This window comes from Plasmopara halstedii (genome assembly GCF_900000015.1).
Source record: "Plasmopara halstedii genome assembly, contig: Scaffold_614, whole genome shotgun sequence".
Taxonomy (NCBI): Eukaryota; Oomycota; class Peronosporomycetes; order Peronosporales; family Peronosporaceae; genus Plasmopara; species Plasmopara halstedii.
In genome coordinates this window covers 2767302-2789624 of record NW_020187532.1, presented here as the reverse complement: position 1 = coordinate 2789624, position 22323 = coordinate 2767302, and the positions used below count along the sequence as shown (strand labels likewise).

At 44.0% G+C, this 22323-nt stretch overlaps 8 protein-coding genes across 8 annotated transcripts; 4 read left to right on the top strand and 4 right to left on the bottom strand.

Annotated features, from left to right (window-relative positions):
* Positions 1 to 804, bottom strand: PHALS_12533 (uncharacterized protein; the record flags this gene model as incomplete). The annotated part of the gene is made up of 3 exons (XM_024728098.1): positions 1 to 550; positions 609 to 705; positions 765 to 804. 3 exons carry the CDS (start codon positions 802 to 804, stop codon positions 1 to 3), a joined length of 687 nt encoding a protein of 228 aa, XP_024578609.1.
* Positions 805 to 846: 42 nt separating this feature from the next.
* PHALS_12532 (uncharacterized protein) lies at positions 847 to 1163 on the top strand (the record flags this gene model as incomplete). Its single annotated transcript, XM_024728097.1, has 2 exons — positions 847 to 955; positions 1036 to 1163. The coding sequence occupies 2 exons, from the start codon at positions 847 to 849 to the stop codon at positions 1161 to 1163; spliced, it is 237 nt and encodes a 78-aa protein (XP_024578608.1).
* Positions 1164 to 1378: 215 nt separating this feature from the next.
* PHALS_12531 (ankyrin repeat-containing protein) lies at positions 1379 to 2588 on the bottom strand (the record flags this gene model as incomplete). The annotated part of the gene is made up of 3 exons (XM_024728096.1): positions 1379 to 2248; positions 2313 to 2477; positions 2562 to 2588. The coding sequence occupies 3 exons, from the start codon at positions 2586 to 2588 to the stop codon at positions 1379 to 1381; spliced, it is 1062 nt and encodes a 353-aa protein (XP_024578607.1).
* A 79-nt stretch (positions 2589 to 2667) lies between these two features.
* Positions 2668 to 6918, top strand: PHALS_12530 (WD40/YVTN repeat-like-containing domain; the record flags this gene model as incomplete). The annotated part of the gene is made up of 12 exons (XM_024728095.1): positions 2668 to 3085; positions 3164 to 3258; positions 3317 to 3479; positions 3576 to 3927; positions 3988 to 4099; positions 4175 to 4300; positions 4372 to 4737; positions 4814 to 4933; positions 5002 to 5994; positions 6068 to 6430; positions 6494 to 6637; positions 6694 to 6918. The coding sequence occupies 12 exons, from the start codon at positions 2668 to 2670 to the stop codon at positions 6916 to 6918; spliced, it is 3477 nt and encodes a 1158-aa protein (XP_024578606.1).
* A 125-nt stretch (positions 6919 to 7043) lies between these two features.
* On the top strand, positions 7044 to 11807 carry PHALS_12529 (WD40/YVTN repeat-like-containing domain; the record flags this gene model as incomplete). Its single annotated transcript, XM_024728094.1, has 3 exons — positions 7044 to 7145; positions 7214 to 7926; positions 7991 to 11807. The coding sequence occupies 3 exons, from the start codon at positions 7044 to 7046 to the stop codon at positions 11805 to 11807; spliced, it is 4632 nt and encodes a 1543-aa protein (XP_024578605.1).
* A 226-nt stretch (positions 11808 to 12033) lies between these two features.
* PHALS_12528 (ribosomal protein l7) lies at positions 12034 to 13211 on the bottom strand (the record flags this gene model as incomplete). The annotated part of the gene is made up of 2 exons (XM_024728093.1): positions 12034 to 12745; positions 13189 to 13211. 2 exons carry the CDS (start codon positions 13209 to 13211, stop codon positions 12034 to 12036), a joined length of 735 nt encoding a protein of 244 aa, XP_024578604.1.
* A 136-nt stretch (positions 13212 to 13347) lies between these two features.
* Positions 13348 to 13755, top strand: PHALS_12527 (uncharacterized protein; the record flags this gene model as incomplete). Its single annotated transcript, XM_024728091.1, has 2 exons — positions 13348 to 13470; positions 13534 to 13755. The coding sequence occupies 2 exons, from the start codon at positions 13348 to 13350 to the stop codon at positions 13753 to 13755; spliced, it is 345 nt and encodes a 114-aa protein (XP_024578603.1).
* Positions 13756 to 13805: 50 nt separating this feature from the next.
* On the bottom strand, positions 13806 to 22113 carry PHALS_12526 (FMP27, C-terminal; the record flags this gene model as incomplete). Its single annotated transcript, XM_024728090.1, has 8 exons — positions 13806 to 20610; positions 20687 to 20697; positions 20778 to 21332; positions 21390 to 21442; positions 21522 to 21601; positions 21664 to 21799; positions 21866 to 21911; positions 21970 to 22113. 8 exons carry the CDS (start codon positions 22111 to 22113, stop codon positions 13806 to 13808), a joined length of 7830 nt encoding a protein of 2609 aa, XP_024578602.1.
* Positions 22114 to 22323: the final 210 nt, after the last annotated feature.

The window sequence follows — 22323 nt, the reverse complement described above, 5'->3', positions numbered from 1 at the left end:
CTAGCTTGCAGCAATTGTATGTTCCCCGAACGGCGGGAGGGGTGAAACTTGGGCTAATTTGGAGCGTGAAGTGTTCCAGACTGGTCGGTAATTGGAAAGGCACGAATCCTCTTGTTTATGCAGACCAGTGTATGATCGGTGCAGCTTTTTTGCTGAATTGACAGAGTTTAAGCTGAGGCAACGCTCGGAAAATGGTCGCGAATGCAGATTGCACTCATAAGACCAGTCTACAGATAGCCAGTTGTCGAATTCACTTGTCATTGTGGAAGTAGTGGAGAGGCAGTCTTCGCTACAGCTGTAACTTTCCAATGACTGAATTAGAGATGATCCAAACGCTTTCGAAAGAATCCGCTTGTGGTCCACAGGCATAAAGTAGTTTTCCAGTACTTCCACCTGATCCAAGTACGCTTCTCTCAGTCGTATGCCTCTGCTATCGATGTAGAAGGCGCAGTCATCGTTCTCTTCCACTAGGCGACTGTAGAATGCTGAAAGCAAGCGACTCCCCGAGGAGGCAGTCGTTTCATCGGACTGTAGCAGAAACGCATTCGAGCTAAAATCATAAATTGATATAAAATAGATTTACTTTTTCTTTCAGGTAATGAACGCACTCATCACAATCGTCGAGGCGTCCACAACTCCATGCTTTCTGAAATCGGTCGAGTAGCGAATCCCCGTTTAAAAGTCGTTGTCGGATGTCACTCAAATCTGAAACTTTGTGTTAGTAGAAATGTCGCACTGCTACGATCGTTGCTGAAAGAATGTACCTGGCTCATAAGCGCCAAAACACACAAGCATTGCGCCCATTGTAGAAAATTTGTTAGTGACGATGGCGATTGATGTCTGGAAATGACGGATGATGACGGAACGTCCGTACCCGAAATCCGACTACATATCCAGATTGAAGGCTGGGGGTTGCACGAACCAGGAATCACGGCAACTTCAATTAATTTCATATGTAACGACAGCCTCCTTTAAATATTAACGGCAAATATTTATGAAAATGTTCTTATCAACGTTTCTGTTTGATGGGTACAGACTTGTACTATCAATTTTTTCTAACACTGCAACTGCAACAGTTCAGCATTGCAATGTCATCGAACGAGTTTGACAGCATTTTTTTTGAAGGCGTACGTTGGACTCAGCAAGCAACGCAACGGACTTGAAGTAATTGCCACATTTGAAGGCATGCACGTTCCTGTCATCTGATATTGACGTGCGCATATGATATTATCACCCCGAAATAGTAGCTGAGCAAGGACATAGATACAATGTTAGAACCTGCCACTTGAGCGGCTGAAAACGTTTCACAGTGATCGGTTGTGATCTGGTCGCTGAATATAACCGTTACTGTCGCAGATGTAGCCACGAAAGCACTCGATCACTCTAAAGACGCACAGTACACGCTGGGCTCGCAAAATCGGATAAGGACGGGGCGAGGTGCTGTCTTGAGCAAATAGAGTGTAAGTGCGTAGCCAATCTGTCGAGTACTATCGTTGCCCACTGCTACGATCACGTAGCCCTCAATAGAAAGCTCTGGCTCGGAGTCTGCTGTTGCAAAGATAGTTGAGAAGATGCTACTTCCTGTTTTGAAAAAGCTACCACCTGGTGAAAATAAACTTGATGTTGTTGCCGAGGCAGTTGAAGAATTACTAGATTGTATTTGCCGTCTGCTGCTATAATCGTGGCGGTCGCTCGTGTATTTCTTCACTATCGCGGTGCGACCATCAAATGAAGTTTCAATTTCCAATCCTAATGCCGTGTCCATAAACTCGAGCTCCAATTCGTCTCGCAACAACTCGGTTGGTTTCCTTTCAATCCGCTTGATAGCATCCGTGACAAATGAATCGTAACACTGTCCAAGATATGCATCTGGTACCTCTGCCGTTGCCGAACCGCCTTTTTCTCCTAGTCGATGGTAATTACGGATAAAGTCAATCTTGGTCATTTTGAATCTACGCGCCAGTCTCGGATTGTGAGCGTCTGTATTAAGCAGTAACACAGAGAATGCCAGCGTGTATACTGCGTCTTCAGATGGACATTCATTGCTGTCTGGGTTACTTTTATAGTAGGCTTTGGCAAAAGCCTGCAGAACGCGATCGATTTTTTGAGCTTCTCGAGGCAGCTCAAGCCTACCAAGGTACACGCGAAGAGCGACGTCGAACGAGACGCTTGCAAATTGAAAAGAATTAGCGTATTCATATAGAATATTTTGCGACTTTGTGTCAGGTTCGCCTAAAATTTGGCCAATCTGCACTTGTAAAATGCTTTAGTTAAGACTACACCCAATGCATTTTAATACAAGCAATGCGTACCATTCTGGAATCTAAGTGTGACAATTCATGCAGATACGCGGCAATCTCCTTTGGCAGTATAGAGTTATCACTTTTTAACAGATGCATAAGATTGACCACTTCTACGCTGGCGTTTGGCGGCGACGGAGATACATCACAGGAGCTCGTTGACGATGAGAGACGAGTCTGTGCCAATATGGAATGGTTTCAGTTCAAAAAAATCATGATGAGCACACCACACGCAATCGATATAACGACGATCACTCGCACCTCGCGATAATCCTTGATATCGCTCATGTTTGATTTGCGCATTTTTTCTCTTAATTATCTTTTGTGTAAGATACGTCAAAGAGCTTGAAAAGGCGCAGTAAGGCAAATGCGTCGTGTGAATCTGCCGCGAGGGTCCTTCTATGATATCCAACGTGATGTCGGATGTGTCGATCTTCTGACGCATCTCGGAATAGGCGACAAGAAGCCTTGTGCATTCGTAAATGCAGCTTTTCATCCCTTAAAACCTTGGATCGCTGCCATTGAACAAAAAGGCAGTGGGATCGTATGGAATTATGATACAGGCGAGATCGTAGCAGAGTTTGATTTGGGAGAATCTCAAGCGCTAGACGACGACGAAGTACATGCCTCTGAAATTGGTGAAGACGTGATGGACTCAGAGCCGACGGGAAGTTTCAATCCTGCATCTGCTGCGAAAGGTTTGCTAAGTCGAGCTGCAGCCTCGCCATCGGCGAGATCAGTACAAGGAGCTGCAACTGCTGCCAAAGAACTGCTGTCTCCTGCAGGTACCTCGCTTATCAAGTCACGACGGCGAACTAGTCTACAATTGCTTTTTTATGATCATGAGGCCATTGCATGCACAGCCCAAATGCCAGGACCCCGTACCTGTTTCGACGAGTGGTTGGTCATTGTGTCGCGCTCGCATATTGTAATTTGCGATCTCAACCAAAATGGCCTGGTAATAAACTTTTATATTGTTACTAGTGACATAATGCTTATTGTGATCGGTTTCGTAGGTGCATCATCTCGACCCTGAAGCTCTGCACCGTAGCCGACCAAGTAGTGTCGCGATCTTACCGACAGGCTTACTTGCAATTGGTTGTCAGGACGGAAAAATTCAAATTTGGAGTCCATGGCAGTCAAAAGTTGTTGGAATACTTGATAGTGGGTCGCAGCGAGGTAAGCTTAGGCTTACGCAGATAGGTGACAGGAGGCTGGCAACTAAGGCAAACATATCTTTTCTAGTATTACTTATGAATTGATTTTGCGCTACAGATGTACAGCAGCTAGTTCTACTCACAACAGCGCCAATATTGATGAAGAGAAATGGAAGCGAAAGTTTGCCTGGAGCTGAAACACGCCTCAGCACCCAGTTGCACTATCTTGCTTGTGCGACCTTGGATGGATATATTGTAACATGGCGAGTTTCACTGAATGCTTCGCGTGCAAGTTGTCAATGCATCAAGATGTCTCAAATGGAGCTTCGAGACGTATTTCGGCAATTTGACACAGTGAACGGAGTGCACGAGCTTAATTTTCATCCGCACCATAACATTATGACTGCAGCTTGTCGCGACGGCACCCTATTTTTTTTCGATGTTGCACCTCTGCTAGACAGCAACAAATCGTAAGAGATTGGTCATTTTTCATGACACAATGCATTGACCATTTTTTCCTGTATTATCAGCCCAAGGCTCTTTGGACTTTTACCAAACAGCAAGCTTCAAAGCATAGTGGTTCTACCTGGGACTCAGAAAAGCCGTTTTATGACTCTTTCGGTCTCCGCTTCGAATTCGACCGTGCGTCTTGGCATGAATGCTTGCTTACAATTCTACTTTGCTGTTACATTGATTGGTATTATTGGGCTTTTGTAGTTGATCGTATCAGAAATAAAGGCGAGAAGTCGCTACTGCGGGAAAGACAATGTACCGACAATTTTCACAGAATTCGCAAGCTCCAATGTTCAAGAATCTAGAGATCTTCGAAGCTTAATTAATCTGGTAAAAGAACTGCCATGACGATATTATCAACTTTAAATTTACTGATACAAGCTCTGTGCTTGAGTTTATAGATGCCGAACAAAAAGTTTAAGCCAGTGTCTCTTACACGTAGCGTTCGGAATCCAGATACGGTGTGCTGTCTAACAAGCTATGGGTTATTGGTTCTCAAGACAAGTTTTCTAGCTGCGTCTACACCACTTTTCATTCCTCGAGGCTCGAAAGACAACCTAGCTGTCGGATTTCCCTCCTTGATGGCTTTTGAAGTGCGAGCACTTGGCGACAATTTACAAGATAAAGTTCAAGTCCACAAAGTTCGAAATGAAGCCGAAGCCGAAGCTCTACCTACAATCGAGCGCTCTCAAGTTCCTCAACTCCATTATAGCCCTTGGCAAAATGGCTATCTGGCGGCACTTTTACCACTAAGTGGTTATCTTGAGGTGACAATCTACAATGCACTACTGGGTACTTAAAAGATAATGACTGACTTAACGGATTTCTTTCTGGCTTGAGCAGATCTTGCAGATTGGTCTGAAACCTGTTCCGCCGAACACAGTCGACTTGGATACTATATTTGTGGCGCACGCTTTCGGATTCGCGTGGCATCCATCGCTACCGCTGTTCGCCGTATTATCTGTAAGATCTGTTCTGCTGAAAACTACAGCAGAAGTCATCGATATCATAAGGTTTTCGTTTCTGTGCAGTCAAACAAGGAGCTATCCACCAAGCTTGTTCGCTCAAATACTGCGTCTTCGCTTATGCCTAATAAGCGCTCTAGATTTTTTTTTGGAGCGAACAGGACATCTGCCGCTAGTGCAACTGATGATTCTGATGCCCGTCCGAATCGAGCTACTGCTAAAGCTTTGATTCTAAGTATCTACAAATTGAAGGGAGATGATGCAGAAATTGAGCTTATTGAGACGTGTTTTGTGAGTGGCGATACCAATGTGCTTCACATTTTTTCGGGGCCTTACCTTGGTGTTGTCAAATATGTTGATGACTTCAATATTTCAACTGAGACAGCTCCGCAAGTTGCTCCCGGTGCAATAGTGACGAGAGTGCAGGGTAGCCCTGCTTCGCTTACTCGAGTCCAGCGCGCACAATCATTTATGCTTGGTCTTAGCGCAATGTCATCTCCTAGAATGGCGGACTTGAGACTCACAATGGTGTCTTCTTCACATTCGCCATCAACTCCACCCACAACAGCAAACTTCGAAACCGCTGCTCCTGCCTGCAACTTGACGAAAACATTTCTAGAGTTTTACATATGGAGTCCTACAGCGGAACTGGCTGAAGGCGAAACGGGACTACGTAAGCTTACTGAAAAGTTCAAAGTGGATTGCCCCCTCAGTCTCGAGTGGGATACTTTTACGCAGAGTCTTTGCGCACTTGTGTATCCGACTTTTATTAGAGTTTACCGTTTTGATTCAACGACCAACGATCAGAATAGTCAGAATGATGATACTGCTTCGACATCAATCGAATTTCTGCATGAAATTCCGACCGTGTCTCCAGCACTTTCGTTACATTGGAAACATCACACGTTGTTCTTTAGTATGGAAAATGAAGTCAAATGCAGCTTCGTTTCACAAAAGCGGTGTTTTACATTAGACCTTGCTTCTCAATGGGTGCTGAACGAAGCTTATTGTGCCACCCAATTGAGTGATGACGATCTGAATCAATTTCCAAGGCCGCAGGTATGTGGGGTAGTAGTAGCCAGCTGGACTTATTTAATCTTTATGCTGAACGCAATCGTTTCTGTGCGTCAAGATATTTCCTGCCGGGGCGACGACAATTCTCGGTGTCATTGATCAAAAGCTTGTGTTAGGGGGCTCACTCCAAGGTGTTCATATACTCGACCTGTCAAATCGAGCTCTTCAATGTGCGATCCTTGTGACAGCTGGACAAATCGAGGAGGCCGCCAAACTGGCCCAGGCGCTTTGTCCAGATGCCGCTGACTGGTTAGGGGCAGTTTCAGAAGCATTTGGTCATGCTTCGAAAGTCTTACGTCTTTTTCCGACACTTTCGATATCAATAAAAGTCAACATGTGCATAAAACATAAAGAGCACGAAATCCTGACAGAGCTTCTCGATAGTCTTATTGAGCAAGAGTGTGACTCACCCGATCTTACGGTAATCGTTTGAATTTCGGTATTTCTTACTTTCTCACGCTAACCATACTTGATGATGAAAAAGGGCTCGTCGCTCTTGCAGCGCGCATGTATCGCTCTTAACCGTGGAGGAATGCAAGCATCTCTTTCGCAGATTTGCTTAGCGCTTTTGTCACGAAAACGTCACAACGATGCTATCTTCGTTGCTTCTCTGCTTCAAAATGATGAGGTTAGTCATAGTAGGGTTGTCCTATTGTTGCATTTATCTGACGCATGTCACAACAGCAACTCGTCCACGCGTACGCTAATGCTGAAGAGTGGGGAGCAGCGTTTCATGCTGCGAAGGCCTGTATTTCCGCACGTCGCGCACCCATAGCGATAATGCCAACACCTGAGACGATACTTGCTGAATGGAATGCTAGCATTAATAATCCTACAGCATCATGGAAAGCAATTCTTGAGAAACAAGGAATCAGACCTCCGATATCCATAAAGCTCCAAGAATCTTAGGTCGAGGTGGTCTTTAAAATCCGAAACAGAATTAAAGAATTTGCAAAATCTGTCATTATTTTTTGTTCAGCGTGAAAAGTCGTAAACGTTAAACCGACACTTTGCATTTTCGCACGCATTTCTCGATGGTGTTGTCTTTAGTGCCTCGACAAACACCTCTAGTGGTGATTGATGAGCCCACTCCGATAGGTAACAACTGTCTCATTGAAAATGCGATGTTTCACCCGGTACGGCACGCCTTGAAGTTCATTTGTCGAATTTCTATATTCCTTTACGATTGTATTCATTATATCAGAGTCGAGGTAGTATCGTCTGTGTCAAAGTAGATACATTGGAAGAACTAGACATCAAGACAGGAGCTTTGCTCTGCCATATCACGTTCGACTTATTGGCTTCTAGTAACGTGGAAAGTTTACTTCCTGCAGGGTCTCACTTTGTTGTGGGAGTCTTACAATCGCGTCTTTTCGTGATATGGGACCTCAATGAATCAGTGCTGTTAGCCACTGTAGATACTGATAAAGTCCACAGTGTTCGTCGCGTTACGGCTCTTGCCACGTCACTCTGCGCTGATCGGTGGTTGTTCTTTAATGCTGATGGCAGCAATAACGTCCGCGTAACGCGCGTTGATTCTCCTCATCCAGCTCGTGAAATTTTACGCAAGAGCGCTCTTCGTGGAGGCTCCGTCCTTTCATTGGCGTACTCAACAGAGCACCATTTGCTTAGTTCAGGATGCAGCGATGGTACCATCCAAGTGTGGAGAATATCATCTGGCGAAGTGGATGCAGGAAGTTCCAGAAAGAATCAAGAATTGACCAGTTTCGCGACTCCTCTATTCGCCGTCCAGTTGACACAATCTCCTGTGGTAGAAATTTGCATTGGTAGGTGCACTGGGTGTGGTATAAACGGGAGTAGCAGCAACATGTTCCTCGCTGTTGGTTATCAAAACCGTCGGGTCGACATGATCACAATGAATGACCAAGCTCACACTTGTGTCGCCTCGGTTACATTGTACGTACTTAGAACTCTGCCTTGTAGAGCTTGTTATCGATATGGCTAATTGATTTGATTTCAGGGCTCCACCTCAAACACTAGACTTTTCCAGACTGACTGGAGTTTTAACCTTTGCAATTCATCCTCAACTTCCTGTACTATTAGCACACTGGCGATTTCATGGAATTGAGCTTGGCGTTGATTGTATCGTTGCCTGGGAGTTTGTCAAGGCAGAAGATACATCAATTACGAGTCCCAGAGGCGGAGCAGGTGGCAACAGCAGCGGTGGAGGAACCCTGTCGGATTGGTGGAATATTCCCGATTCGCCAACACTTCTTCAGCAGAACGTTTCATACGACAAACAATTAAGATCTCAAGTTTTTGCCACGGATGTTATGCTGTGGCAGAATTCATTTGCAATATATGCAAGCACTTTAACTTGTCGATCTATTTTACTTGTCGACATTCAAGGATCAGCGAAAAGCAAACAAAATGACATCAAGGCTGTTCCTTTACTCAGCACGACGACACAGTTGACACTTGCGCAATATCATGACTATCCAACTGATATTTCATCATCTCACTTACAAATGACTGTAACGAGAAGTACAAAGGGTACTCCAGTACTGAAAGTACAGCAATTTTCTCAACTGTTAGGTCGATTGATAGCCTCAAGTGACCAACTTCCAGACTGGAAAAGTGAAGGAGGCTTCCCACTTGTACCATTTCAAATGCTTGAAAATCACCACCGATCCGCTGTGTGTATAAAACTGCGCGAAAAAGGCGAATATACAGCAACAAGCTGTGTACGGCCGTCATTATTTTCTTTTGCTGTTCTTGACCTCGAGGTGACCAGAAGCGCGACTGCATCATCCGACCGAGTAATTCATACAGAAGATGAGCAAGAAGAAGTCAGTTTGAGTTCGTTGCCGGCGATCGAGTTGAAAGACGGTACACTCCAGCACGATGCTCGAGATGTTTGTTTTGGCATGAACCCATCTATCGACAACGATATAACACATAAAGCTCAAAGTTATCTTCTGCTTATACTTTCTAAGAAAGGAGACGCTATCACATTACAAACAACACGTGGTCAGAGCTTTGAACGAGTCGAGTTAGATCAGCTTGTTCAGCGCGTCTTTGCCACACCACTGTTGCTACCACCAAGCTCTCCGTACCATAGTAATGTTGTTTGCAAGCTGCTATACCTCCTTGAGCCAATCGATAGTGCTCAACCAGAAAAATTGGTACTCAGTCAAGACAATTTGTCGGTGCCAGTTAAAAGCTCGACATTATGGACGTGTAAATTAAACGAATATGTTGTCAACATACAGTGGAATTCCTCGTCTTGTCCACACATTGGACCTTACGACTCACAGCAACGTCTCCTGCTAGCTGTAATTACAACGCAACGGCTTGTAGTGCTTTCTTCTGAGCTCCGTCAACTTCGAAGTTATGACTTTCAAATTGATCTTTTGGGGGAACCTGAGAGTTTGTTATGGGTGTCACAAACACTGGTGTACAGTGCGGCAGGAGGTCAAGTACGTTATGTTACACCCGTCGCAAACCACTCTCCAGAGAAGGCTAGTCGGCTTCTTTGTAGTCTTGCAATAAACACTGACCCGCGCCAAGGTTTTTCTCGGGTTAGCATTCAGCTAGTATCGATGTTTGGCGATCGACTGTGCTATGCAATAACAGATCCTACGACGCTGTCCACTCGACTGACGTTGCATCCAGTGGCACTTTGTGAGCCGCTACTATTGGGATTTGCACAACCTAACAACACGCTTCGTCGAATCTTTAAACGTGAAGTTCTTGCTTTCATACTCATGAATGACGAAAGTGATCGCCCGGTGTGCTCAATCTCAGACATCGTTATCAGCACTGCATATCATATATTTGGCTGGAAAAATGAGGTGCTTAATGTCTTAAAAGCGCTCAAAAAGTCTCACGAAAAGTCGTCTGTCACGACAGTGGCAGACGTAGGTATTGCATCTGTGTCTTCATCCAACTATAATAGAACCTCTCACCTTTCGCGTGCAGCTCTAGGTTCAATATTTTTTGATGCCCACAAATGGGAAGACTTTGTGCGTATATATCTTGATCACGATCCTGCACTTGAAGAATATGTCGTTACGATCGGGTCAGATGACGTAGCTAAACTGCCGTCAAAAGTGGGGGGGTTAGCTCAAAGGTTTCGACAGCTTGCTGCAGTATTCGAAAGCATTGGTCAACCTGACTGGGCATTGCGGTGTCTTGATCTCTCTGGAGACGATGAGGCCCTGTTAATAGCGGTTCGAAAATTAACTACTGGATCTACTTTGAGGTCTTTGGAAATACTCGACAACCTGCGAAAGACTTGGACAAAGCTAAATCCAGCTTTATATGGAATTGCGAGTGCTGCTATGGGGCAAAATGAGCAGCACGACCCGTTTTCATTGCTTTGCTGTGAGTCTCTAACACAATCCACACGTCGAGGACGTCTGCTAAATAGTATAGCACCGCTTGATTGCCTCAGACTTACCGTTGGATCTACTAGTGAACAACATGATGACTTCAATGATCATACTCACGCAGAAACATTAGCTTGGAAGCATTTAGCCCCAGAGGATGCAAGTGAGTGGATCGGCATTTCGACCAAACATCGCATTGCGACCACCGATCCGCGTGCTTTAAACTACTCGATTTTCGACGGCGAAAATTCAGGTTTTGGTGGACGATTATCTAATGTTGAGGCGATGTCTCCACCTGCACTTTGCACTCCATCGTTAGCTGCTGCCTCCATCGATGCAGCAGCTGGTGCACGATTAACGATTGGTCCATTTCAAGACGAGGAAGACGCCGTCGTGGCTTACTGGCGATTCGAAGAAGGTGCCACAGCAGCAGATAAGCTTGAAACAAATGAAGGTGAGTTAGCTGAGGGATTTGAGTGCTTGGATACATCAAAGCGTGAGAACTCTCTACGTCTCTTTGGTGTAAAACTCGTCGAGTCTTGTGCGCCTGTTGATCGAGGTGAACCTGGCCGCATTCCAGAAGAATTTGCATTGCGCTACCCATCATTGAAAAGATCGACTTTCGAGATACCCTTAAGCGGCTGGGGAGCTCAATGCATCATCAGACCAGGTAGCACACTTGACATTGCCACCACCTTTGATGAAGACCCATACCGACGTGAATTCACATTCGAAGTTTGGATACGAAATTACAGAATGTATGAGAAAATTCAAAAAGCAGCTACAAACGATGCTGACATTTCAGACATAGATTCCAATAGTATTCGTCAAGCCGTGGTCTCTCGCAGACGAGCTGAGAGTCTTGATGATGGTGTAAATGGTGGAGTTATTTCTGGCTCCGCAATCTGGGAACTGGTTATCGACGAAGAGGACTATCTGGTGCTCACGTTTGGAAAGCAGCAAGTCCGATCGAGTCGAAAGATAGAGCATAACAGCAACCAAGGCTGGCATCATGTCGCTTTCACTATTGATGTATCATCATCCCAGCGAGTTGGAGTCAAACTCTACCTTGACGCTTGTTGTGTCGGGGAAACTCAAACAACCCCCAGCAATGAAACAAAATCAAAACCATCAAAATTACTGCTTGGGTGGAATATGCAAGACTACGAGATGACAGAAGTGCGACTTTGGGCCACTGTGAGGTCTGCAGACCAGTTAAGTGACATGCGTGAAAATTATTTAGGGCTTGCCGAAGCCAAACGCCGCATGAAAATTGCCATTCACCAACGCAATTGCACGTGCGAAAAGTGCGTGACAAGACGTGCTCAAAACACTGCAAATGCTGGAGCTGGCGTAGTACCACGTTTAGGACTGTCGTTGAGCACTCCACTCGCCCCACCATCTCGTCAACGACGTATTGTACCACAAGCCAAATTAACATCGTAAAATCATTCTCCTTGATAACTTAATCGTTGTATATTCAAATTTCTTACATACATACTGACCAACTATGGAATTGTGCTAAGGTAACAAATTGACAAGTAAAATTACAGTGCATTTTGGATAGCATGACGGCAAAAGTGACCAAAAATCATGAAAAACTTTTTCATTATCTTTCAAACCGACTGCATAACCCATGTATTCGCAAAGAGCATGTCGCAACAGAATTATCTTATAGACATTGCTTGATGAACTTGTGAATCTCAGCACCACGATTTCCAGCGTCACCGCCTTCAGCGAAGTGGAGCAGCTTCTTGGTGTATCCACCATTTGGTGACGATAACTGGAAAGGCCACAAGAAGTTAGCCGCCTGCTTAAAGTGCTCACCAACAGTGAAAATCTCGTGGATCAGGTCCTCAATACAAATTATGCCGACATGGCCCAGACATTGCTCAATTACAGCGTTATTCGTCAGAGGAATTCGCTGGCCGCGGACCTTGCCAAACCCACGCTTGTAAATGAGCTCACGGGTCACCTTAAGGTTTGGATAACCGTAGGTCACAAAGGGCTCAACCAGCCGAAGCATGTTGATGGTAGCTTTGTTCAGTTTCACGAACACGCCATTTTGAATCTGGCGAAGACGCAAAAGCTGCAAGATCTTGCGGACCTTGGGGGACACACCAATAATACCACGAATTCGGATGACAAAAGCAATTTTAGCCTCAGCGGGGACGTAAAAGTTGCCGGTAGCTTTCGCCTGACGACGCAAGATTACGCTTTGCTTTTCAAGCTGACGATATTCCTTGACATACTTCTCGGCGCTCTTAAATGCGATCTGACGGACTTTCTTGCGATGAACACGTTCAGCAACAGCCTTAGCAGCACGTTTTGCCTTTACTTGCTGAAGTGTACGGCGCTTCTTTAGGATAGATTCAGGAACAAGACTGTATGAAATAGCAACAAAAAGGCACAAAGATGTTAACACGGGATGCATACAAAAATCGGTCAGATAAGGAGCTTTAGCTCCCACTGCTTTTCCTTCATTATAGGAAATGGCTATCCGAAACACCCGTCATAGTTAGATTTGAATGGAGTAGCTTGATAGCAACACACACCACGATCCTCCACATGTGTTGCCTAAAAGAGACACACAGGGAGACTGGAGAAGTGAACATAGGTCACTTCTCCGTATTGATTTAAAGAGAAAAGCGTGTCTTTTACGAACCTTCTGTAAGGAATTTGACGCTGTAGAGCGACGCTTTACTCTCATGATCCGACCATGCATCACTTTCAACACAAAGCTGAAAGCTCAATGATGCAGGTGATAACTACCAATGATGCCTCATATTGCGCTGAGGATTAAAAGAGACTTGATACTGCGACGTACACTTTGGGGGCGGCAGGGGCCATGATGTGAGTTTGAAATTTTAGTTTGAAAGTGAGGAATCTCAATGTCTAACCCCAAATTGAATGGCTTGCATGACATCTACGGTGACTGGCTTATAATCGAAAATTTCAGCCAATAAGTAACTTTAAAGCGGCATAAATGGGGTCTTTATTGATCAACGCAGCATTGCTGGGCGGTGGCTTTGTACTTGGCCGCGTGCCACTACTGCCAATTGCGGCGCAGATTCTTGACGAACTTAATGCGCTTCCCACCGTGCGCAAGGTTTGCTCGAATTTAAATATTCTTATGAGTCAGATTCACAAAATAAAAGCGGTTTATGGATAGATCATCATGGCGGCACTCGTAACGCTCATAGTGGCGCTATATGTATTAGTAATTCTCATTCCATTGCGCTGCGTGGCTCATCAAGAGGCAATTGAATCCACTGAGAAGTCAAAAAGGATTAAAGTCACGTCATTTCGTCGAGAACTGAGGCGTCGAGGTAGCTACAGCATGAGCTACGTGACAGATGTTAAAGCACACGTATTCTCTCTTTGCTCAGTATAAATGCACACAGACCTGAATAGTTAATAAATAATTGAACGATGTTGTATTATCTATGAGCTCGTGAAAGGTGCGGGTAATAAACTTGACTTTTTTCTCGAGAATAGATTTGTCATTATTCGTTTCACCGCGATAGGCTTATGGTGAGCAGTGTCGATTGATCTTGGGATAGATAACGTCGCGGAATCGGCGTCGGATCCGCTCCGCACATCAGATCCTCTCCGTGTATAGAGAAGCTCGCCCGTGTGGAAGGCAGTCGATGTCGAAGATATTAAGACTGCACTCGGGTCTTTGTCTTTTTTTTCTGAATCAAGCCCGTTTGGATCTGTAGAGTCGGGATAAGGCACGACTACACCTGTGTGGGATAGCCCTGTAGCTTTAAATGATGAAACTGTCGTTGAGAGAGACTTGAGAGGTGCCAATCCATCAAAAGCCGCCCAACAAGACAAATCGATTTGGTCCCGTAGAAAGTTGCCGATATTTGTAAAGTTACGACCAACCTGAGAGAGCACGTCGAGCAGGATGTCGCGTCGAATTCTTAATAGTAAATCAAAAGGGGAGCAGCTTTTGTCACAATACACAAGAGCGCGAGTTTTGATTTCAAAGCCACGCATATCTTCTAGAGCTTGAGGCTGCAACATATGTGGATGATGAAGATGTGATGTACTGCTATTCCCTATATTGCTCTTCTTGTTTTTATATGTAAGCACCACCTCAACCGTTCCTAATCGAATGCGTTTAAACAAAGTGCTGCTCGAAACACGATCGCTTTTTTCATCGTTTAAAATCTGAGGCGCATGCTGGTCAGCGTCGTCCGAGGTAAATGGAAGCAAATCGTGAGAAGGTGACAAGTTTACAAGCTGTGCAATCCACTGCGATGGGTCTTTAGAAACAAGGCCAACAGTTTCTGCTTTCGAATTCAGACATGATGGTACAATTTGTTCATCACTGTCTCCATGAGAAGCACGTCCATGGTTGAGAGGGTTCGCTACCGTTTTACCCGCGACCTTGACGGCCTTGAAGATCGCTGAACCGACTCGTTTGTCGCTAGTCGAGCAAGTACGAGCTTGCAAAAATTGAGATCGTACTTCCTCACGCTTTTCATCCTTGATATTGTCGGTATTGTCCGAGGGCGCGAAAAATGCTATAAGCTGCAAGATAATTTCCTGAGTAATACAAACCTGAATGGGGTGGACATTTACTTCGAAATGTTGGATAATTGTGGTGTTGTTGATTGGTTTTGCAATCTCAGCATTTATGCGAAGAAACACTTCATCCCCTGCCCAAGATCGAGAATGTGTTGGCAGTAGCAAATCTGGATAAGGTGTCGCCGGGCTAAGGTTTATAATGGAAAATTTTTGTAGACATAGCGTAAACTTGCCCGAATGGTCTTCGAATAGCTGCATTTGCAAGCTTAAAGAGCTTAATTGAGTTCGAACAATATCAAAAAATTCCCCATGGAGCGTTAACGAAGCGCGGTCGAGAGTCAATTCGATATCAACATCATGCATAAAGCTTGAATTATATTGTTCTTGAATCTCATGAGCCATTGACCGAGTCAAGTCGGACAGTGCTTCATATTTTTGCGTCAGTTCAAGCAATCCGTCCATTATCTGCCCACCGTAGCGAATTAACGTCGCAAAGCTGATTAGTCCGGCATTTAGGACATCATTAGCCGATGATTCCGATGAAATCAAATGTTCTCGATACGCCTTTTCAAGGTTCAACACGGAGTACAAAGCATTTTTCAATGCAGATTGACCTATCATTGCACGCTCATCAAGGTGCCAGAACCTTCCACACCGCTGTTGACCTTGAAGGGCTGCAATTTTCCATTTAAGTTGTCGTTTTATTGCAAGTAGTTGATGGAAAGAGCGCTTTTGGCACAGCACTTTCTTCAACGACTGTTGAAGTAGAAATGGGTTATAGCGGCTCTTTTTCTCAGCCCTTTTGGCATGGATAAGCTCTATTATAGTTGCGATTAGCTTTTCAAGAATTTCTTTTGACACAGGGTTGATGTGGATCTCGATGGCTGGTATTTCCAGTTTAATTTTGTTCTTGTCAAGACTGTTTTCATGATCGATCCAAATAGTCACTTGGGTGGGAATTGGCGCAATTACTTGTCTTAGCAAGCCATACGAACTAGGGCAATACAACCCGTCTGATAACGATTTAAGCCAAGTAACATGCGACTTTACATCAACATCAAGTGGAGCAGTAAAAACTTGAAAGCCGTCGACGTTCAAATTGATACGTTCACGACTGGAGTCCTGTGAGATTGCGTGTTGTAGCGTACCTGAGCTTAAAGCTAGCAGCACTGACCCTTTATGGCGCTGATTTTGAATGCTAATTTGGCAGTCTTCGAACTTGACCATGATAAAATCCTGAACCTTTTTGGGATTCACATTTCGAGAGCTGTTTAAGTTTTCACTACTTTGAGCACGCTCTACTTGGCTTGCAAGGAAGCTGGACTCCTCCCGAGGAGACCGTACACTATCTGCGTTTGAGTATGGCGTTGGTTCAAAGTGTTGACTCTTGTCAAAATTGGCAGGAGTGTCAGCTCCGCCTTGGAGACAAAGCCCGCTAAATTTTGGATCTTGGGCCAAGGATGTAAATTGCTTCGGACTATGGTTTGACTCGTCGACAACAACACCGAAGCCTTGTTCATCATTTTCAAGCAACGTGGCAGTTGCTGCTAAATCAAGAAACAGATCTGGTAAGTTTGTCGTAATCACTTGTTCCCAAGTATCGAAAATGTCGATCAAAGATTCTATCGCGACTATTGTGACTGTCGCTCGAACATTTGCCGAAAGCAATCCAAGCAAAAAGCCAGCACGTCGAATCTCATCAAATTCGTTATTTTGACATCCTTCGACTTGCTTTTCAATCTTTTCAGCTTCAAATTCATCCTCAGAGTCGCTGTCGGATTCACGGTAACTGAACGGATTTTCGTGTGGAATGTCAAAATACTCTAAAATGCTTTGCCCTGCTCGTTCTTTTGTCCCGACTTCACTTGGTGACTGAACAATATTAAAGAGCTGGGCAGTATTGCCACGCTTCATCACAGGTCGACTTGGCACTTTTATCGGACTATCATCATGCGATAAAATTTGTTCAGTGCCTCCTCCAATAATAAGTGATGTGTGCTGTAAGGACACAAGCGGCTCCCCTCTGCTTCCAGACTCCGACGTACACACCCGTACCTGAACACACCGCGTATCCACATTGACGTCGTGCACGATCCAAGTCGCATCTCCAAGTAAAAAAGAAAGCCGACGCACGTTAAACTTAGTGTCGTCGGCGCCATAATCCTCCGATTCCTTGACTTCTCTACCGCTAAAAATTGTGTGCGAACTTTTAAACAAAGCACCGGAACAGCTAATTCGATCGTCGAGAAATGCTCGAATACCAACAGGATGCTTTTCACTCGCATAAAGGGCTACATCCAGTCCAATCAAATCAAACTTTTCGATTGTCAGGCCTTCCAGATAGCTCCCAATGTTTGCTAGCATCAATGTAGGTTTTACAACGCTATGATTACGACGTCGAACATGCGAGTACCGAAATGCATCTTGATATACTTGGACAAATTTTATTAAATACTCGGCGGTTTCGGTATAAAGTACGACGGCGGTAGGAGCTCCCATGCCACGCGGCAACAATCCTTCATTGGAGTCACCACTTTCTGGCTGTAAGGGACATATTTTTCCTTTGATGAAAATGGATAATTTCGTGGCCTGATAGAACTTCGGTATTGACGTAGTCCCTGTCTCTTGTGGAATAGTATCTACCGAAATTGGCGGATGCAGAATGAATCGCTCGCTTAAGGTGTCAGAGCCAATATATTCAATTGGATAGTCGTAATGCATGTTTGGGTTCGTCAGACAGCCCCAGTAGAACCAAATATGAAGCTTCAAGTGGCTCAGCTCCGCAATGTGTGACAGAGATTTAGGCTCAATTTTTGCCGCCACGCGTGTCAATTCGATGTCGATTGAGCCAAAATTATAAGCAAATCGAGCTTGGTGTACATGTAGCTCAAGAAAATCTGCTACTTGGAATGATGTTGCCTCGCAAAAAAGGCGGACACTTGCATTGGTTATAGTAGCACAAATATTACCGTGAAGTAGCCTACGCACAGTATCCACAAGAGAGACTGAATCATCTTTATCAAAATCATATGATCCACAAGAGATACACCCCGAAGCTAATCGCAACAGATCATCAAGCGCGTATAGGTAGCCAGGACTGAAATATATGACTGGGCACGCAATATCAATAGAGAGATCTAAGAAACATCGCATGGCTTTCGATAGATCTGTGTTGATTTCTCCACTATTATATGCAGTAAAAAATATGTCTCCTGTGAGTTTAAGGTTATCCCAAGTCAGCAATGGGGTTAGAAACCGTCTCATATTCACTGCTAAGTCCGTGACACCCAATTTAACATGCAATCCCATGAAAAATCGACAAGATGGCGTAAAATGTGTAAAATTCCGTTTAGCCGTCTTGAATGCCCCTTCAAGCTCTTTCGTAGCTTCATCCAAGCTTTTGATAATATCCCACGAAGTAGCGATGTCTTCTTTAAACGATACGTCGAATTCGAGGTGACCAAGGCTTACCTTGAAAAAAGGCCCTTTATCTCCATCACAAGTTTTATGAACCATTTTTTTTGCTTTCCAAATGTACGCGCTCGCGTTATTCTTGATCAAAAGTGCTTTCAATTCTGTATACGAGGTGTCGTTATGCTCATCAACATCTGATAGTCTGTGCGCTTCAATGTGCTTGTCCAATACATGAGCCCTTAACTCTTGCTCCGCAATTTCTTCGATCCACAAGGGATATATTTTCTCAAGCCAGCTCTCGAACGAGCTGCCAAGGCATTCAAAACTTACGTCGCGTAAGCGTAACCACACTTCGGGTCGGTGAGAGGCAACTGATGTTCGCAAAAAATATTGATAAAATATTTCTTGCTGTGGTCTCCAGTCCGCCAATACAGCCGCGCTTAGCTGTTCTTTGAAAGGATCGAATGTGTCTTGAACAGCATCAAGGTAAGCTTTGAGTGGAAAGTCATGACTTATGCGAATCTGGAGAGTCTGAATCTCGATAAGTATGCCATTGACCACTGTCTGCTCAAGTACCGAAGTTGAGCGTTGACAAGCGAATAGCCGCTTGCGAAGCATTTCTTCGAGTACACCGAAGACGTGATCGTGGTCTTCGTTTAAGGTGTGCCTGACATGAACACGAGCCACCGACACCATCTCAAGCGTATTGACCTTGATTGAAACGCTTTGAAAGAGCCACACTTCTGGTAGATCGTCACTAGCAAACACGCCAAGAGTCAAGTCGACGGCAACTTGATCGCATATTTTAGCATTGATTGTGAGGTTTGTGGCATAAAGACGGTGCAATTTTCCGCCGGATGCGCTAATATGATCCGCAAATTGTTTTTCATAGCGCAAGCATTCGTCGAGATCATCAAGTGGTGGGTTCAAACCATGTACACGGTTGTAAATACTGTCAAATGGAGTGCAATATTTCGCATACGCACTTCGAGCACGGTAAATCATTTCCCACGATGAAAATGTAATTTGTCGGATGAGCTCCAAAATTCGAAGTTGAGTTGAAATATTCCACTTAAGCTGAACACCATCCACAAAGAGGTCGACGACTGTCATTGAGGTTCCGACTATTCGAGACTCTTCGAGCGAGAAGCATTTAGCTGAAAAAAAGAGTGCATCAGTTTTGAAAATGGAGAATTCCTTGGTTCGCAAGATGCGATCACGCGTTGTTCGAGACGTAATGAGCTCTTTTCGAAAATGATCTTGCCAAAAAAAAGAGGTTTGTTTTTTAGCTGCTTCAAAAAGTTTTTCTGATGACTGCTGACTTGGAAATGCTTTTGCATCCAATAGTGAAATTCGGAGTCGCCCTGTAGCTTTTTCGGTGCTAACTGTAAACGTCTCAACTGTCACACAGTCGAGACGTTGCTGCTCACAGTATATCAATGGGAAAATGACACAGATATGCTTAGCAACGCACCGAAAAATAAGCACTTCACCGGAAGAAAGAACATTCCCAGATACATCTTCCATCAAGTGCATTGGCGCCAGTTTCACGCTAGATTGAACCTTTGACTTGTGATTGTAACTCGTAAATTTCAGTTCTGATGCCGAGTGTCTTGACTCATGCAATAGCGAAGCCAAACAGAAAACTCCTAATTCCATCGCCCCTCCGATTGCATGCAATACATCAGGAGCCCACTTTACTTCCACCCATTCAACTTCCGTTTCTACTTCTGCATGCACATCACTCTGCATTCCTGAATATACCGGACTAACAAAAATTCGCACAAAATCAATCGATAAAAATGAAAACATGTCCAGATCGTCATTTGTGAGGTAGAAACCTTGCAAACGACAGCAGTGGATATCTGCTTTTGCTCGAAGGCTTGAAGAATCTTCGTTTGCAAATGGATAACTGTACACACTGATCTCATTCAGAATGAATTGAATGCTGGGAGCACATTTCGGCAGAACATCGCACGTTCGACTAAGAGGTTGAAAGGTGATTGAAATGTTTTGCACTTTGAATTGTGCATCTGACTCTTGATCACAATAATCCGCAATCGACCATAATTTATGTTGGTAATTATTATCTATATGCGATACCAGGCGATTTTCTTGTTGTTCGAGTACTGTGGCATCATATACTGTGCAGCATGACGCCACCCACGGCTCAAGCTGTTGTGATAGCGCAACACTCATATTACGACTGCTTCCACGAATCGTAAATCGAAATTTTAAAATTGGCTGCTTTTTATCGCACTCCTTCTCACTTTCATTTGACTCACATCCTATTGTGCTGCGTGTTAAAATAAAACCTTCAGTATTAAAGTTGACTTTTTCTAGCCTTATAATTGGTGGTGCGAAGCTGACACCATCGACTTGACTGATACAAACGGCAAAAGAGGAAAGTTTTAGATTCATTTTTCTCGTCATCACTGCAAAGTCTAAACTCTTTTCTCTCACATGTTGAAAGACTTCGTTTTTAGTAGTATTGTCCATTAAATCAGCACGAAATGCATTAAATTCCAACGAACATAAAGTATCAAGATGATTAAGTGTGTCCCTATTAACGACATTCACTTTCAGCTTGTGGATCTCACAGAACAATTTTTCCGGAAATATTTCTGCAAGCTGCAGTAAGTTAACCGTGCGACACATACGATCATCATTTACAATATTTGAATCAAAATTTGGATAACACGAAGCAGCTGTGGATCCGTTAAGATATTGCGGCTGCTTTGACCACAATACTGCTTGAAGAAATTGCTTCAGATCAATGCTCAGTTCAATCATGTCAATGACCACTGAATACGCAGACGGGATAGGAGTGCATAAGACTTCACAGCTTTGGTAAAGAGGCACATGTAGCATAAATTCAGTGAGACCGAGAGCTGCAGTCCCTTTTAAATATAACCCTTGCAAAACAGCTTTCGAGACATCATTTTGCGATATTATCATTTTACATAAGAGCTCGTTTTTTCCAAGCTGATATACTGCATGCATGGAAATACTTCCGTGCTAAGGTATCAAAATAGTGTTAGGTTATCAAATGATATTATAGTGTTTAGATTTTACCTGAATGCTAAAAATTGGTGAACGTTTGTCCTCATTGTGTCGCTCAACATCCACTGAGAAGGAGATAACATTTAGCTCAATAAGGTGGATCCAGCGAGAGAAAAAAATTAGATGTGGTAGCCAAACTCGTACGGCACTCCAAGACGGATGTCGGATGTCCTTCAAACTGACATGAGTGTTTAACGTTTGCCAGTTTCGGCGCGATGTTGATCCTTTTAGCGATCTCGGCGTCAGATCGTTACTCAGCACCAAACGTATGTGCACAGAAGACAACATCAACACAAAAAGATTTTTTTGCTTTGGTTGTCGAAGAAATTGCCACAGATGTTTCCTAATCGAGATCTTAAATGTCGCTGTTGTCACTGAAAGTTTTGTTTGCGAATTGATAACAATGTTCCTTAACAAGCCGGCTAGCCAAATTAGATAAAATTTAGCAAACGATCTTTCGACCAAGAATATGTCAGTACCTTGCTTACCTTTTACAATCATGGCGAGGATAAGCGACATTAAAACACGCCATATCTGGTACATATAAATGAGCAATAAATCGAGAAGTTCATCCACTTGAAAAGCCATGCACCTCAAATGCAGCAAAGAGCAGCAAAATGCCTGCTACGAATTGTACTTGTAGCCCCATACCTCTCTTTTGGATGTGCTGATAATTCACTAGCCGTTGAATTTGAATTGCAGTGCGACCCTTCGTTATATATTGAACTTCTTGCATAATTCTTGCAATGATCTAATAAGCATTTTATCCAGTTGCATTCTGAATAGATTGCAGCCGTTTGCAGCGTTCGATAGAAAAGTCGTGTTCTCGTATGAAGCATTGTTGCATCATGCCTGTTTGTGGCCTTTACTTCAGTTGTGGGGTATGCTATGATTGAACCATTTCCACCATAAGAATTCGATAACCATACTTGTAACGGGGTTACAT